The sequence below is a fragment of the Acipenser ruthenus genome, chromosome 1 (genome assembly GCF_902713425.1).
Source record: "Acipenser ruthenus chromosome 1, fAciRut3.2 maternal haplotype, whole genome shotgun sequence".
Taxonomy (NCBI): Eukaryota; Metazoa; Chordata; class Actinopteri; order Acipenseriformes; family Acipenseridae; genus Acipenser; species Acipenser ruthenus.
Window position 1 is genome coordinate 102,324,259 of NC_081189.1, and position 12,993 is coordinate 102,337,251.

The 12,993-nt window shown below is 44.0% G+C and overlaps 1 protein-coding gene across 20 annotated transcripts in view; it reads left to right on the plus strand.

Annotated features, from left to right (window-relative positions):
- Positions 1-12,993, plus strand: part of LOC117421337 (prominin-1-A-like) — a 104,822-nt gene that overhangs the window by 81,619 nt on the left and 10,210 nt on the right. For 13 of the 20 annotated variants that reach the window (XM_059035344.1, XM_059035388.1, XM_059035365.1 and 10 more), the window contains 10 exons: positions 69-153; positions 467-613; positions 907-978; positions 1,990-2,082; positions 2,721-2,738; positions 6,285-6,338; positions 6,578-6,658; positions 6,753-6,821; positions 7,745-7,834; positions 12,434-12,549. In XM_059035344.1, the coding sequence (XP_058891327.1) occupies positions 69-153; positions 467-613; positions 907-978; positions 1,990-2,082; positions 2,721-2,738; positions 6,285-6,338; positions 6,578-6,658; positions 6,753-6,821; positions 7,745-7,834; positions 12,434-12,549 (825 nt within the window). The remainder of the gene's footprint in view (positions 1-68; positions 154-466; positions 614-906; positions 979-1,989; positions 2,083-2,720; positions 2,739-6,284; positions 6,339-6,577; positions 6,659-6,752; positions 6,822-7,744; positions 7,835-12,433; positions 12,550-12,993) is intronic. The other 7 variants (XM_059035356.1, XM_059035379.1, XM_034035614.3 and 4 more) reach the window with 1 other exon arrangement.

Genomic DNA, 12,993 nt, shown 5'->3' on the forward strand with positions numbered 1-12,993 from the left:
AATATTTATTGCACTTGGTCATAGTTTGCTCTTCACGTTTTGTAACAAATTACTTTTTTTAAATTTAGTAACTGCAAAGAGAATAAAGGCATCTATGCAGCACTACAGCTGGATAATATTTTCAACATCAGTGAATATTTAAACACAAGCATGGTAAGTAGAAATATCAATCTGAATGAAATATTGTCCTAACCTATAAAAGATGATTTCTGTCAGGTCTTATAGTAAATGCAAATTTGAACAAGTTCAGTAATGTGTGTGTGTGTGTGTATGTGTGTGTTTTTATAAATTTTATTTCTCACAGTCCAACACTATCAGTTCACATATGTATGTACAATATAGAGTAAATATCAAGTGTAAAAGAAAAGTAAGGGGTTTATAGAAATTGTGAATGTAATTGGATACAAAATAGTATTCCCCTTGGTACCATAGTGATCGTATCCACTCGTGTGTCTTTTATTTTCAGTATACCAAGGATGTGGTTGACGTGTTTGAATTTGTAAATGTGGATCTGAGTGACATGGTCCTACTTGACGCCAATGCAAAACAGAATCTTCTGAATTTCACTAATACAGGCATAGTGAGCATCAACTATGAGGCCTACTTAGCAGAAGTAAGTTCATATCTTATTGCTCTTATGACTTAAATTACTCTCCCGTACAACACTGTACACGTTGCCTGGGTAGCGGTTCATCAGCTAAGCCTCTTAGTTGAAATATGACACAGTACTAGACCATATCTATACAGTTCATGACAGTTCATTGCAATGGATTTATTGTATGTTACATTAGATTTTATGAGGCAAGCATGAGAGCTTTGAGACAAGGTCAAAATGCCTCACAATTCTGACGCCTTGGTGTTTGTGGATTGAGTGTTCTTGTTACCATTTCTTTGTACCTTTTTCAGCTCAACAAAGGTGTTACAAAAGTGGATCTATTGTCATTTGCTAATGACCTGGAAGATCAGGCAGACAAGCTGGTAAGTTTTTAGAATAAATAAAATAAAATAAAAAATGAGGGTGAGAGCTTTATTTATTTGGAAATTTGTATTCGTCATGAATGCATACATTTTCAAGCATAACCAGTTTGTGTCATCTGTTTCCATGAAGACGTGAAGGCAAAATGTGTGCAGTGTAATAGCCTTTTCTAAAGCATTTTAGCTATAATTACCCAAATCTGTCACTGAAAATCTTCCAGTAAGGCCCACTATTTTTTATCGACAAGATTTCGAGAACAAACTCCCAATTCATTAAGTAAACGTGCTGCAAAGAATGAAATGTGTTAATAAGCTAACAGACCTGGGTGTGGATATGTAAAAAAGGGAACTCATTATGTTCAGCGCTGCAACATTACAGCAAAAGCACCCTTTCATACAAGAATAATGGAACAGCTATTATAAATATTATTTGGAACAGCTATTAAATAAACAACTTGGCTCCCAGGGTTTACCATGCTGTGCTTGATCAGGCCCCTGACCCCTTAAGCAAAGTGAAACATCAGTTGGAATCGAAACTAGAAACATAAATTTCACAAGAGGATTGGGTCCCCTCTCTTGTAAATCTGAAAGTGTTTCATGGATGGCATAGGACCCCAGCAAAGCTGCATAGGTTCAATTTATCACTATATGAAAAATGCTGGAGATGTAGGATCTATTACCCACAACTTACTTAAAAACTCGCACTTGTTTTAAAATCTAATACTACCCAGTTTTCGACAAAGCCAGCGCAAACCTTGACAATCTACATATTAAATGTAAACAGCTACTAAACTGATTATGTTAAGGGTCAACTCTAGCACTGAGTGAGTTAATACATTTCAGATACGAAGGATAATATTGGCAATGATATTGGGGTCCTTCTCTTCACTAGGCATCAAATGCAGGTTATGGGTCTCAATTTTGCCCATTGAAGGGTGCAGGCAATCTCTTTTGTTGACACAGCATTCCTAGGTATTCAAAGAGGAAGTTCATCTTTTGTACACTCTCTTGCAGCCAAAGGGAGCGCTGGAGAATGCATTGAAAGGTCATGCAAGCAGTATTCGGTTCATTCATGGTCAACAGGTGGTGCCACTGGAGCAAGCCATGGTAAACAGAGTTACACTTTATTTATTTTTTTTGCTCATATAAAACACTATATATATAAGTATCACACACACACACACACACACACACACACACACACTTATTATTTAAAATAAAGTACTAACAGTATCCTGGGGATATGTGGGGGCGTACACTTATTTTTGTGCTTTTATCAGGAGAGCCACGTATCCAATTACCATGAAACTTGGTAGTAACACGATTTAGTATAAGTTACTGAGATTAGCAGACTCTGGAGATAGACATGGACAGATGTACAGACAGTCACCTCTATATATCACACTTACATCTTTGCTTGAATCTACTTAAATTTGATTTCTTATGAACTATTCTGTAATACTGTCGATACATGCCATGGTCATCAGCATCATACTGATAGCTCTATTTTGAATTTACAGCCATGGCGGGGGATGTGTGTTATTGACATGCCTGTTTTTTTAAATAAGTTTACTATAACTATGCTACCAACTTTTTTTATTTTTTGAGTACATTCAGTACCAATTCCAGTCCTTTTCTGAATTCAACTCTGTTTGTGTCCGTGCTTTGTAGGCTTGCACTGTAAGGCTGTGTTTATCTTATTTTCCAATTTTTTCTTTTACTCTCAACTTCCTTTGACTGCCAAGAAATATGTTAAAGCAAGGGTAAGCACCTGTAATCCCTGTTTCACTGAATTTGTTTGCCTCATTTTTCTAACTTGTAACGTAAGAGAATGTTATATCCCTCATCTGGAAATAAATAATAGTGATACAAAAATAATAAACATTCTTCTATTTTATATTAGTTAACCTAGAGGCCACTGGCCCAAACCTCAACAAGTTAATGAAGGAGTTCCCTTTCAAGTACAAAATGTAACCATTACCGAATGGGTAGTTACCTCCTAAAGACCCAAACCCGAATAAGATATAAGATATACCAAAGCTGCTCAGCCGAGCCTTTGACACAGTCATGCCCACCCCCGAGGGTATAAAGGACTGCGCACACAGATTTCAGCGGCATTTTTCCTTTCAAGAACTGGCCTGGCAGGGGAGCCTGTTCAGATAAGTTACTTTTTCTTGTTACCAGGGTTCAGCAGCACTGCGCAGGACCAAGAGGCTGCTTCAGTTGTGATTGCTTGCATCTTGATGCCATTTTGGTGACAGCTTTTGCATCACCATTATGAGGGCTGCTAGTTCATTCTAACAAGCAGGCTTCCCTAAGTCTCTTGCGAGTACTGACTAAGTGGTTTTGCCAGTAGCTTGCACAAGTGGGCATCCTTGTACAGTGCTACCCGCAGTAACTGAGAACCGGTGGACCTGTACCGTACCATACCGATACCAAGATCACCAACCCACTCCGTTCCCAACCTGGTACCGTACTGAACTGTGATCGAGGTTACCGCACCAGTACCGCACCTCCCGACCCGGTGCTTCAGTCACCGAACTGTCCCGATTCCGACTGACCGGTGCTTACATCCTCAGTCCGGTACCAAGCCGGTCTTGTTTGGGTCTTGAACAGCCCGTTGCTGTCTTTAAGCAGACTGAGGCAGCACCCGTACATTGTTACTGAACACTGCATTGCTACTTGCATAATGCCTGGGTTTTATCCCTGTGACACATGCAAGGCCAGTCTGCCTGTTGAGGACAACCACGAAAGATGCTCTTCCTGCCTGGGGCCAAAGCATCCAAAGTAGGCACTGGTGATTTTGTACTTTCTGCAAGATTTGTGCACATTTCTCCAAGCGCATGCTGGAGAAACATCTCTCGTGCAGCTTCTACCACTGATCAAGAGGGCCACTGCACTCTATGACAGCCACAGGCCCTCACTACAACAGCTGGATGAGCTCGGCCTGGTTAATAAGAACCTGTTCCATATGTCAAAACTGAACTAAAGGCTGTAGGTAGAAACCTGGCTGCACTGGTAGCCGCACGCAGGCAGCTTTGGCTTTCCCAGGCACGTGTGCCTGATGGGGATAAAGCACCGCTGTTGCCCCTATTGTACCAGGGCATACCTTTGGTCCTGCGTCGGACGAGATGCTCTCACCGCACGCAAGAATCCGCAAAGGAGCTGGTGTGCTTGCTTCCCAAGCGACCACCCCCAGTGCGCAAACCAGTGGCAAACTGGCGACCTAGGCCCTAGCAGCCTCAAAGACCGGCACAGCTGGCTGCACCTGCTGCCAGAGGTGATGTTCTGGACTGGCCCATGGCTGCTGTCCGCAGAGGTTACAATAAGTTCCGTTGTCCGGCACAGAGGCAGAAGCCACAGGCCAAGCCACAAGCCATGCAGTAGTCATAGGAGTTTGCTGCCATAGGCCCAGGGCCCCTTTTCAGGGAGCCATCTGGATTATTGGCATCAGTGCCCCACGGACATCTGGGTGCTTACTTCCGTTCAGACCTGCTACTCGCTGCAGTTCAGGCACAGTCCCCCTCCCTTTTCAGTGCACAGGAAGTACCTGTGGTTTGCCTTTCAGGGAAGGAGGATCTTCGAGGGATGGTTGATCCCATAAAAGTAACGTTCTCCTATTCCTTTGGTTAGCCCTTGTAGGATACAACCTAGTGGAAGCTCTGGCAGGTGGAGAAGAATACCCCAGAAACCGAATACACAGAGTAAGGAAAAGAAAGCAAAAAGGATGCCTGTTTCTGACGCAGCAGCAGAGACGGAGAACTGGCAGCAAGACGGCTGAAGTCAACAGCCAGGATAAAGTTTCTTTACTGGTGACTTACAGTCCAGGGAGAACGTTATATATATAGTTTAGCTCAGGGGGATCTGGGCACCCCACGAAAGTAGTGAGGAATAGGAGAGCGTTATCTGGAGCTCCTGCCTTGCAGGTTAGCGGAAGTAACGAGACCCTGCTTAAAAGCAGGACTTTGGTTTGTAGTTTGATTTACAGTGTTTTGTTTTCTGTTTTGATTTCCCCTTTTTCATTATGGATTATTATTTTGTCACTTACAATACCTCGGGGGGATACCATTGTTGGTAGTAGTCCTAAAGAATCCAAAGAAAACCTGGGTGGCGTCTCAAACACAATCTCTGACTCCCGTGTCATTAGTGAATCACTCACACACCCTGTCACACGCTCAAAGCGGCTTTCTTGCTTGCAATTACCTCCGCAAAGCTGGTGAGTGAGATGCAGGCATTCTCAATAGTGAAAGCCTGCTTAATTTTCACAGAAGCCAGGACAAAGGTTACGCTCAGTACCAATCCTCCTTTTTTGCCGAAGACTATCTCAGCATTTCATGTCAATCAGTCTGTGGAACGGGCCCTGGTGTATTATGTTGACAGGACGAAAATTTGGAGGCAGTGTGAACAATTTTTAATCTGCTATGGGGCCAAGTCCCATGGTCAAGTCCTGTCTAAACAGAGGCTTTCCAAATGGATAGCAGACACAGTCAGGACTGCCTATGACCTGGCCAACTTGCCCTCTGCAGAAAAGCTCACTGCCCATTCCACCAGGGGCATGGCAACTTAGTAGGATTTATTTCAGAGTACATCTGTCAAGGACATTTGCAATGCAGTGGTGTGGGCTACTCACCATGTATTAGGTTCTACAGACTTAATGTCATGGATCCACAAAACTCTGGTTTTGGAACTAGTGTTTTAAGGGCAGCTTCTCAGTCAGCCTTTACACAACAGGTGAGTTTCTCCCTCAGTTTAAGGGCAGCTTCTCAGTCAACCTTTACAAAACAGTTTTTTAGCCCTAACTGTTTGTTACTGGGGTTCCGAAAGGTAAAGCACAATTCAGCCTTGGCTTAGCCTTGTAGCATTCCTGTCATGCAACAATCTTGCCCTTGCGACGGCTCGGGTATACTGGTCCATTCGGTAATGGTTATATTTCGCACGTGAAAGGGAACGTTAGGTTATTATCATAACTCTGGTTCCCTGAAATAGAAATTTAGCCATCAACCTTCAAGGTTGCTGTGTCCATAATTGCAGCAGGCTTGAAGAAAAAATGACGCTGAGATCTGTGTGCGCTGTCCTTTATACCCTCGGGGGCGGGCATGACTGCGTCACAGGCTCTGCTGAGCAGCTTTGTTATATCTTATTCAGGTTTCGGGTCTTTAGGAGGTAAATACCCATTCGGTAATGGTTACATTTCTATTTCAGGGAACCAGGATTATGATAATAACCTAATGTATTGTGTCTTTAAATATTTGATATAAAGAAAGAAGCATGGCCTGCTAATTTTTTATTTTCTTTTATTTTTTTGACAGAGCACTTTAAGTCAGAGTGTCCGGCTATTGCAGAGGACTACGTCTGATCTCCCAGTAAGTCATTTGTCAACGCAGTCCTTTTAAAACACTATTTAATCACTTGTGTTCCAGTTCAGAACATGTCCAGTTAAGTCAGGTGAACGTATACAGTATAATAACTGAAATCATGGGTTCTGTAGAAAGCAATAAACAGTTAATCACAAAAAAAAACATTTTATTAGAAAAATACTTAATAATTTCAAACATTGAAAACTGTTTTTTTCTTTTAAATCTGTTGAAACTGTTTTTTTTAGAATAAAGTGAATAATGTTATCGGTGCTCTTGATGCAGCACAACGCCTCATCAACAGCAATGGATCCTTAATTATTGCCCAGGTAATTATTCTGACATCACTGCGGTCACTGTTTCCAGAATCCAGTCTCCATTCCATGAACTGTTACTGTAAAATGTCTCCTCGTGTCATTGCAGGAAACCGAAAAATACATGGAAATGATGATCGGCTACTTTAAACAATACATAGACTGGGTCAAGAACTCTGTGAGTATTTTATTTGCTGTTGCTCATTGGAAAACACAGGAAAAACTGTGGAAATGGTTAATCAATTCAGGTTGACTTTACTCTTTTTCCATTAAAAAATAAAACCTACTACCAAAATAATAATAAATATATTTCCCAGTGCTGCTCGGCAATGTCCCGTCTTCCTGACTTGCATCTATCATTGATTAGTTCTGAATACTTTAAACCCGCCCCAACTACTGAGTGACAGCACATTCCTACATTTCTATTGGAGACTCCGCGAGATTTAAAATGAGATTGCAATCAGGATGAAGGCTTGTTAGCGGGATTTAAAGATGTATTACAGTTAAGATACAGAGGAATTAAAATAGAATTGTGGTGAAATGTCGAAATATGCCTACACACAAAAACGCCAGAAGAATGTGCCCGTGACCACAGGGAATTCGTTGTGGAAGACAGCAAAGTAAAGAAGGTACAACTTAAGTGTGCAAGTACTGTTGAGTTACTACTATACATATTTTGACAGAAAAAAAAACGCTCAAGCATTTTGGAAAGTAACCAAAAACACTAATTTCATACAGTATATCAAAAACGAAAGCCCCCAAAAAAACGATTTACATAAAACTCAAAAACAGCTAAAAATAAGCACCGAAAAATACAATTAATAAAACCCGAAAAACAGAAGCCCTAAGTATAATGTATTCTTTCTGTGCCCTTTTAATCAAGTCAAGCACCTGTATCCAGTGATGCTCTCAATGTAATTTTTCATTATCATTTACCATTCTATAAAATACTGTTGTTTTGTTGTTTTGAAACCACTTATATTTGGTATATTGGTATTTTGCCCTTTTTAGTAAAGATCATTTTAAAATGGAAGTATTGAATTGTGGTAAATATTAAGTACATGTTTGATTGTGTTCCAATTTCTTTTTTTTTTTTTTAAGATTATAATGGAAGTTGCAGCTTGCAAGCCCATTGCCAATGTAGTAGATACGGTTGAGATTCTAACCTGCAGCTTCGTGGCAGATTCCTTGGTAAGAATGTTTTCCCTTCTAACCCTAAATTATTATTATTATTATTTATTTCTTAGCAGACGCCCTTATCCAGGGCGACTTACAATCGCAAGCAAATACAAATACATTCAAGTGTTACAATATAAGTCATACAATAAGAACAAGAAATACAATAATTCTCAAGTGTGACAAACCACAATTCAATAATACAGCAGATAATAGTGAAAGTTACATCAGGATATGATTAAGTAGTGATAGTTACATCAGGATATGATTAAGTACAAAATACTACAGATTAAACACTTGGGAGATTACAATATTCTGAGGTACAGGATTAAATGCAGTAAAATAGGGGGCAGATAAGAGCAAAATAAAGCATATTTAAATGAAGGGTGATAGTGTCCCAGGATACAACAGAGGAGTTCTACAGGTGCTGTTTGAAGAGGTGAGTCTTAAGGAGGCGCCGGAATGTGGTCAGGGACTGGGCAGTCCTGACATCTGTAGGAAGGTCGTTCCACCACTGCGGAGCAAGGGTGGAGAAGGAGCGGGCTCGGGAGGCAGGGGAGCGTAGCGGAGGTAGAGCCAGTCTTCTAGTGCAGGCGGAGCGGAGAGGTCGAGTGGGGGTGTAGGGAGAGATGAGGGTCTGGAGGTAGCTGGGTGCAGTCTGATCAAGGCATCTGTAGGCTAGTACAAGAGTCTTGAACTGGATGCGAGCGGTGATCGGGAGCCAGTGGAGCGAGCGGAGTAGTGGAGTAGCGTGGGCGAAGCGAGGTAGAGAGAACACCAGGCGAGCAGCAGAGTTCTGGATGAGCTGGAGCGGACGGGTGGCGGACGCAGGGAGGCCAGCCAGGAGGGAGTTGCAGTAGTCTAGGCGGGAGAGTACCAGGGCCTGGACCAGGAGCTGGGTAGCATAGTTGGTGAGGAAGGGTCGGATTCTTCGGATGTTGCTCAGGAAGAATCTGCAAGTGCGTGCCAGAGTGGAGATGTGCTGGGAATAAGAGAGGCAGGGGTCCAGGGTGACTCCAAGGTTTTTAGCTGAGGAAGAGGGAGAGAGTGTGGTAGATTCCAGAGGAACAGAGATAGAGAGATCAGAGGAGGGGGAGGAGGAGGGAAAGAAAAGGAGGTCAGATTTAGAGAGGTTGAGTTTGAGGTGATGCGAGTGCATCCAGGAGGAAATAGCAGACAGACAGGTAGAGATACGGGAGGAGATGGTGGAGTCAGAGGTGGGGAAGGAGAGGAAAATCTGAGCATCATCAGCATAGAAATGGTATGAGAAACCATAGGATGCGATGAGGGGGCCCAGGGAGCGGGTGTAGAGAGAGAACAGGAGAGGACCCAAGACTGACCCTTGGGGGACTCCAGTCAAGAGAGGGTGAGGTGTGGAGGTTGCTCCACGCCAGGTTACCTGGTAAGTGCGGTTGGAGAGGTAGGAGGAGAACCAGGCCAGAGCAGTGCCAGAGATCCCCAGGTCAGCAAGAGATGATAGTAGAATAGAGTGATCAACAGTGTCAAAGGCAGCAGAGAGGTCGAGGAGAATTAGGACAGAGGAGAGAGAGGCAGCTCGGGCACACTTAAGTGAGTTGGTGACAGAGAGAAGGGCGGTTTCAGTGGAGTGAGCAGAGCGGAAGCCAGATTGGAGAGGGTCAAGCAGAGAGTGGTTGGACAGGAAAGCAGAGAGCTGGCGGTGTACAGTCCGCTCGAGGGTTTTGGAGAGGAAGGGTAGGAGGGAGACAGGACGGTAGCTCTGGAGGGAGGTGGGGTCGAGGGTAGGTTTTTTGAGGAGGGGAGTGATAGAGGCTTTTTTGAAGGCAGAGGGGAAGATGCCAGAAAGTAGAGAGGTGTTGAGGAGGGAGGAGATGAAGGGGAGTAGAGCAGGAGCAGCAGCTTGAAAGAGGTGAGTGGGGAGGGGGTCCAAGGCACACGTGGTGGGTTTGTGACCCTGGAGCAGGGAGGAGAGGTCAGAGTCTGAGAGGGGCAAGAAGGTGGAGAGGGAGGGCGAGTTAGTAGGGGATGTAGTGGGTGTAGGGGTTGGAGCAGGAGGGGGTGCGGGGGAGGGAGAGGTGTTAAAGAGTTTGCGGATATCTGAGATTTTAGAAGAGAAGAAGGAGGCAAAGTCGTCAGGGGAGATAGAGGAGGGAGGAGGAGGGGGGGGAGGGTTTAGGAGGGAGGAGAAGGTAGAGAATAGTTTACGTGGGTTGTTAGTGGAGGCTTGGATTACAGATTGGAAATAAGCACATTTAGCAGAGGAGAGAGTAGAGGAGAAGGAGGAGAGAAGAGTGCGGTAAAGGTCTAGGGCAGCAGGGAGTTTGGTTCTCTTCCATTTCTTTTCAGCAGATCGCAGTGTGATTCTTGCCGAGCGGAGCACAGAGGAGAGCCAGGGATGGGGAGGGGAGGGGCGAGCGGGTCGGGAGGTGAGGGGACAGAGGGAGTCGAGGGAGGAGGTGAGTGAGGAGAAGAGGGTGGAGGTAGCAGAGTCTACGGAGAGTTGTGAAAAGGAGTCGATAGGAGGGAGGTGAGAGAGAGCAGTGGAGGCAAGGACAGAGGGGGAGAGAGAGCGGAGGTTACGGCGAGAGGTGACAGTGGGGGTAGGAGGAGCAGGGAGAGGGGGGAGAGACAGAGAAAAAGAGATGAAATAGTGATCAGAGAGGTCCAGGGGGGTGACAGAGAGGTTGGAGGGGCAGCAGGCCCTGGAGAAGGTGAGGTCCAGTTGACGGCCAGCTTTGTGGGTAGGAGGGGACGGAGAGAGACAGAAGTCGAAGGAGTGAAGGAGAGGGAGGAATCCAGCAGAGTGGCTGGGGTTGGAGAGATGGATGTTGAAGTCACCCAACAGGACAGTCGGGGTAGACAGAGAGGGGAGGGAGGAGAGTAGATAGTCGAGTTCATCCAGAAAGTGAGTGAGAGGCCCAGGGGGGCGGTACAAAACAATGAGCAGGAGTTGACAGGGAGAGGTTAGTTGGACTGCATGAAATTCAAAGGTAGTGACAGAGAGGGAGGTGAGATCAGAGGGGACAGAAAAGAGTAAGGAGGGAGAGAGGAGAAGACCCGTCCCACCTCCCCGTCCGGTGAGACGCGGGGTATGGGACAGGACGTAGAGAGAGGACAGGGCAGCAGGAGTAACAGTGTTATCAGGGGACAGCCAGGTTTCAGTGAGAGCAAGGAAATCGAGCGAGAGGTGGGAGGCAAAGGCAGAGATGAAATCAGCTTTGTTAGCAGAAGAGTGACAGTTCCAGAGTGCACCAGAGAGTGTGCGGGAGGGGGGGAGAGGCAGAGAAATGAGGTTAGAGGGGTTGGAGGAGCAACAGCGGAGGGAGGGCAGAGGACGAGGACGGGAGGACAGAACAGGGATGTGAGAGACAGTCATAGCAGGACAAGCAAGACAAAAGGCACAGTAGGAGCAGTGGGGTGGAGGATACAGACCTGACTAGTAGATGGCTTCTTCCAGAGCGCTGGTAGGTTCGGATCTAGTCGAACAGCGTCTCAGCGCAGGCCTCCCCTCGCTGGACTCCCACAGCTAGACTCCCGGCTCTTTTGTTGAGGCGCTTCTGTTGGCTGGCGCTTCGTGCTGGCGCTAAAATAAGCTGCTTGAATAAATGTTGTTACCCCTGCTTGGCAAAAGAACCAACTAAACTGTGTGGAAACCAATCAAATAGCAAAATCAACTGCTAATCAATTTAGCCACTCACCTGGTACTAATCACACACAAACTCAGCCAATTCAAACACCACCTTACAATGTCACCAAATGTAGTAGTTACAATTACAAAAAGCAGGAACTTATCTATCTGCCTCTCTCCCTGGTTCCCTGAAATGAACATGTCCCGTCAGTGATCGGTTAATAACTGTCCTATTTGCAATTTCACTGTAATGACTATTCTATATGTAGCACATGGTCATGCAAAGTCATTTAATTGAATTCAGTTCTAAAGATTTAGCCTCATTACCCCCAACCAATCACAGGGAAGGGCTTATGTTTAAGAAGGTCACCATGACTTGGGGTTTTCTACCCTTGTGTACTGTATTTGTGCTCAGGAATGCCTATGCCAAGTATCATGTAATATTTAATCACAAGTTGTGGCACATGCTTGGTAAAATACCCATTATAATCAAATGTGCCCAAGAACAGCTGAGTGTATAGAAGCGTGATCACAATGAATACTCATTAGATCTGCATTTTGGAGCTCTTTTGTGGTCACAGGTCAAGTGTTATTTTACAATCATATACTTATGGGTATCTACACAATATACAACAATGACAATATACTGTATAGTACACTGCTCCAACCAATTAAGGGGTATTCAGAGATGCATGTGTATATAGGCACTTATCAACACTTATTTCCAGTGTGCATAATCTGATCACAATAAACACAAGGAGTGAACAATTGGGCCTTCCTTTTCTAACACAGACTGTAATGTCTGATAATTGTATTTTGCCTTCATGTGATACCTGATCTGGTAAATGTTTTGCATTGAAATGAATGAATGCAGGGATTTGTTGCACATCTCTGAATATTCCTCAGTAGTTTGGAGCAGAGTATAAAACGTGAGGTTTACAACAAACATGCAAATGTAAATGCTGTTCAATAGCAGGTTGTAAGTAACACTGTTGCTTTACTTTTAGAACACTTTCTGGTTTGGCCTGGGGTGCTGCACTGTATTTTTGATCCCAAGTATAATCATTTCTGTGAAGCTAGCCAAATTCTTTCGCAGAATGGACTCCGAGGATGTGTATGATGAGTAAGTTATGAAGAAAACCAATTGCAACAACCTTTTTTTTAGACTCTTTATTAAAAATCCATGTTTCACACATTGCACAGATTATAGTTTTGGTAGCCTGTATTTGATCTATTTAAAAGCAGTTTGTTTTGATAGCTTTGATATTCATTGTGTTGGACATTAAGCAAGTTATTGTATAGGTTATACAAACTTTGAATTCAGTCTTTATTTCGTAATTCTACAGAGCCCAGATACCAATAAATAATTTGTGTTACAAAATGTGTTGGAGGCGAGACGACAGCCCCTCTTCTTCCCTCAATGGTTTCTCCTCATCCTTCTGTTTCTTTGTGTTATGTGAAGCCCACTTTTCTCCAGAGAAGTATTTCTTTCCCGACTCGCATCAACATGGATAATCTTTCCAGAAATCTCATTGCGGCTCCTGGCTCACCAGCAAGGAAACTATGT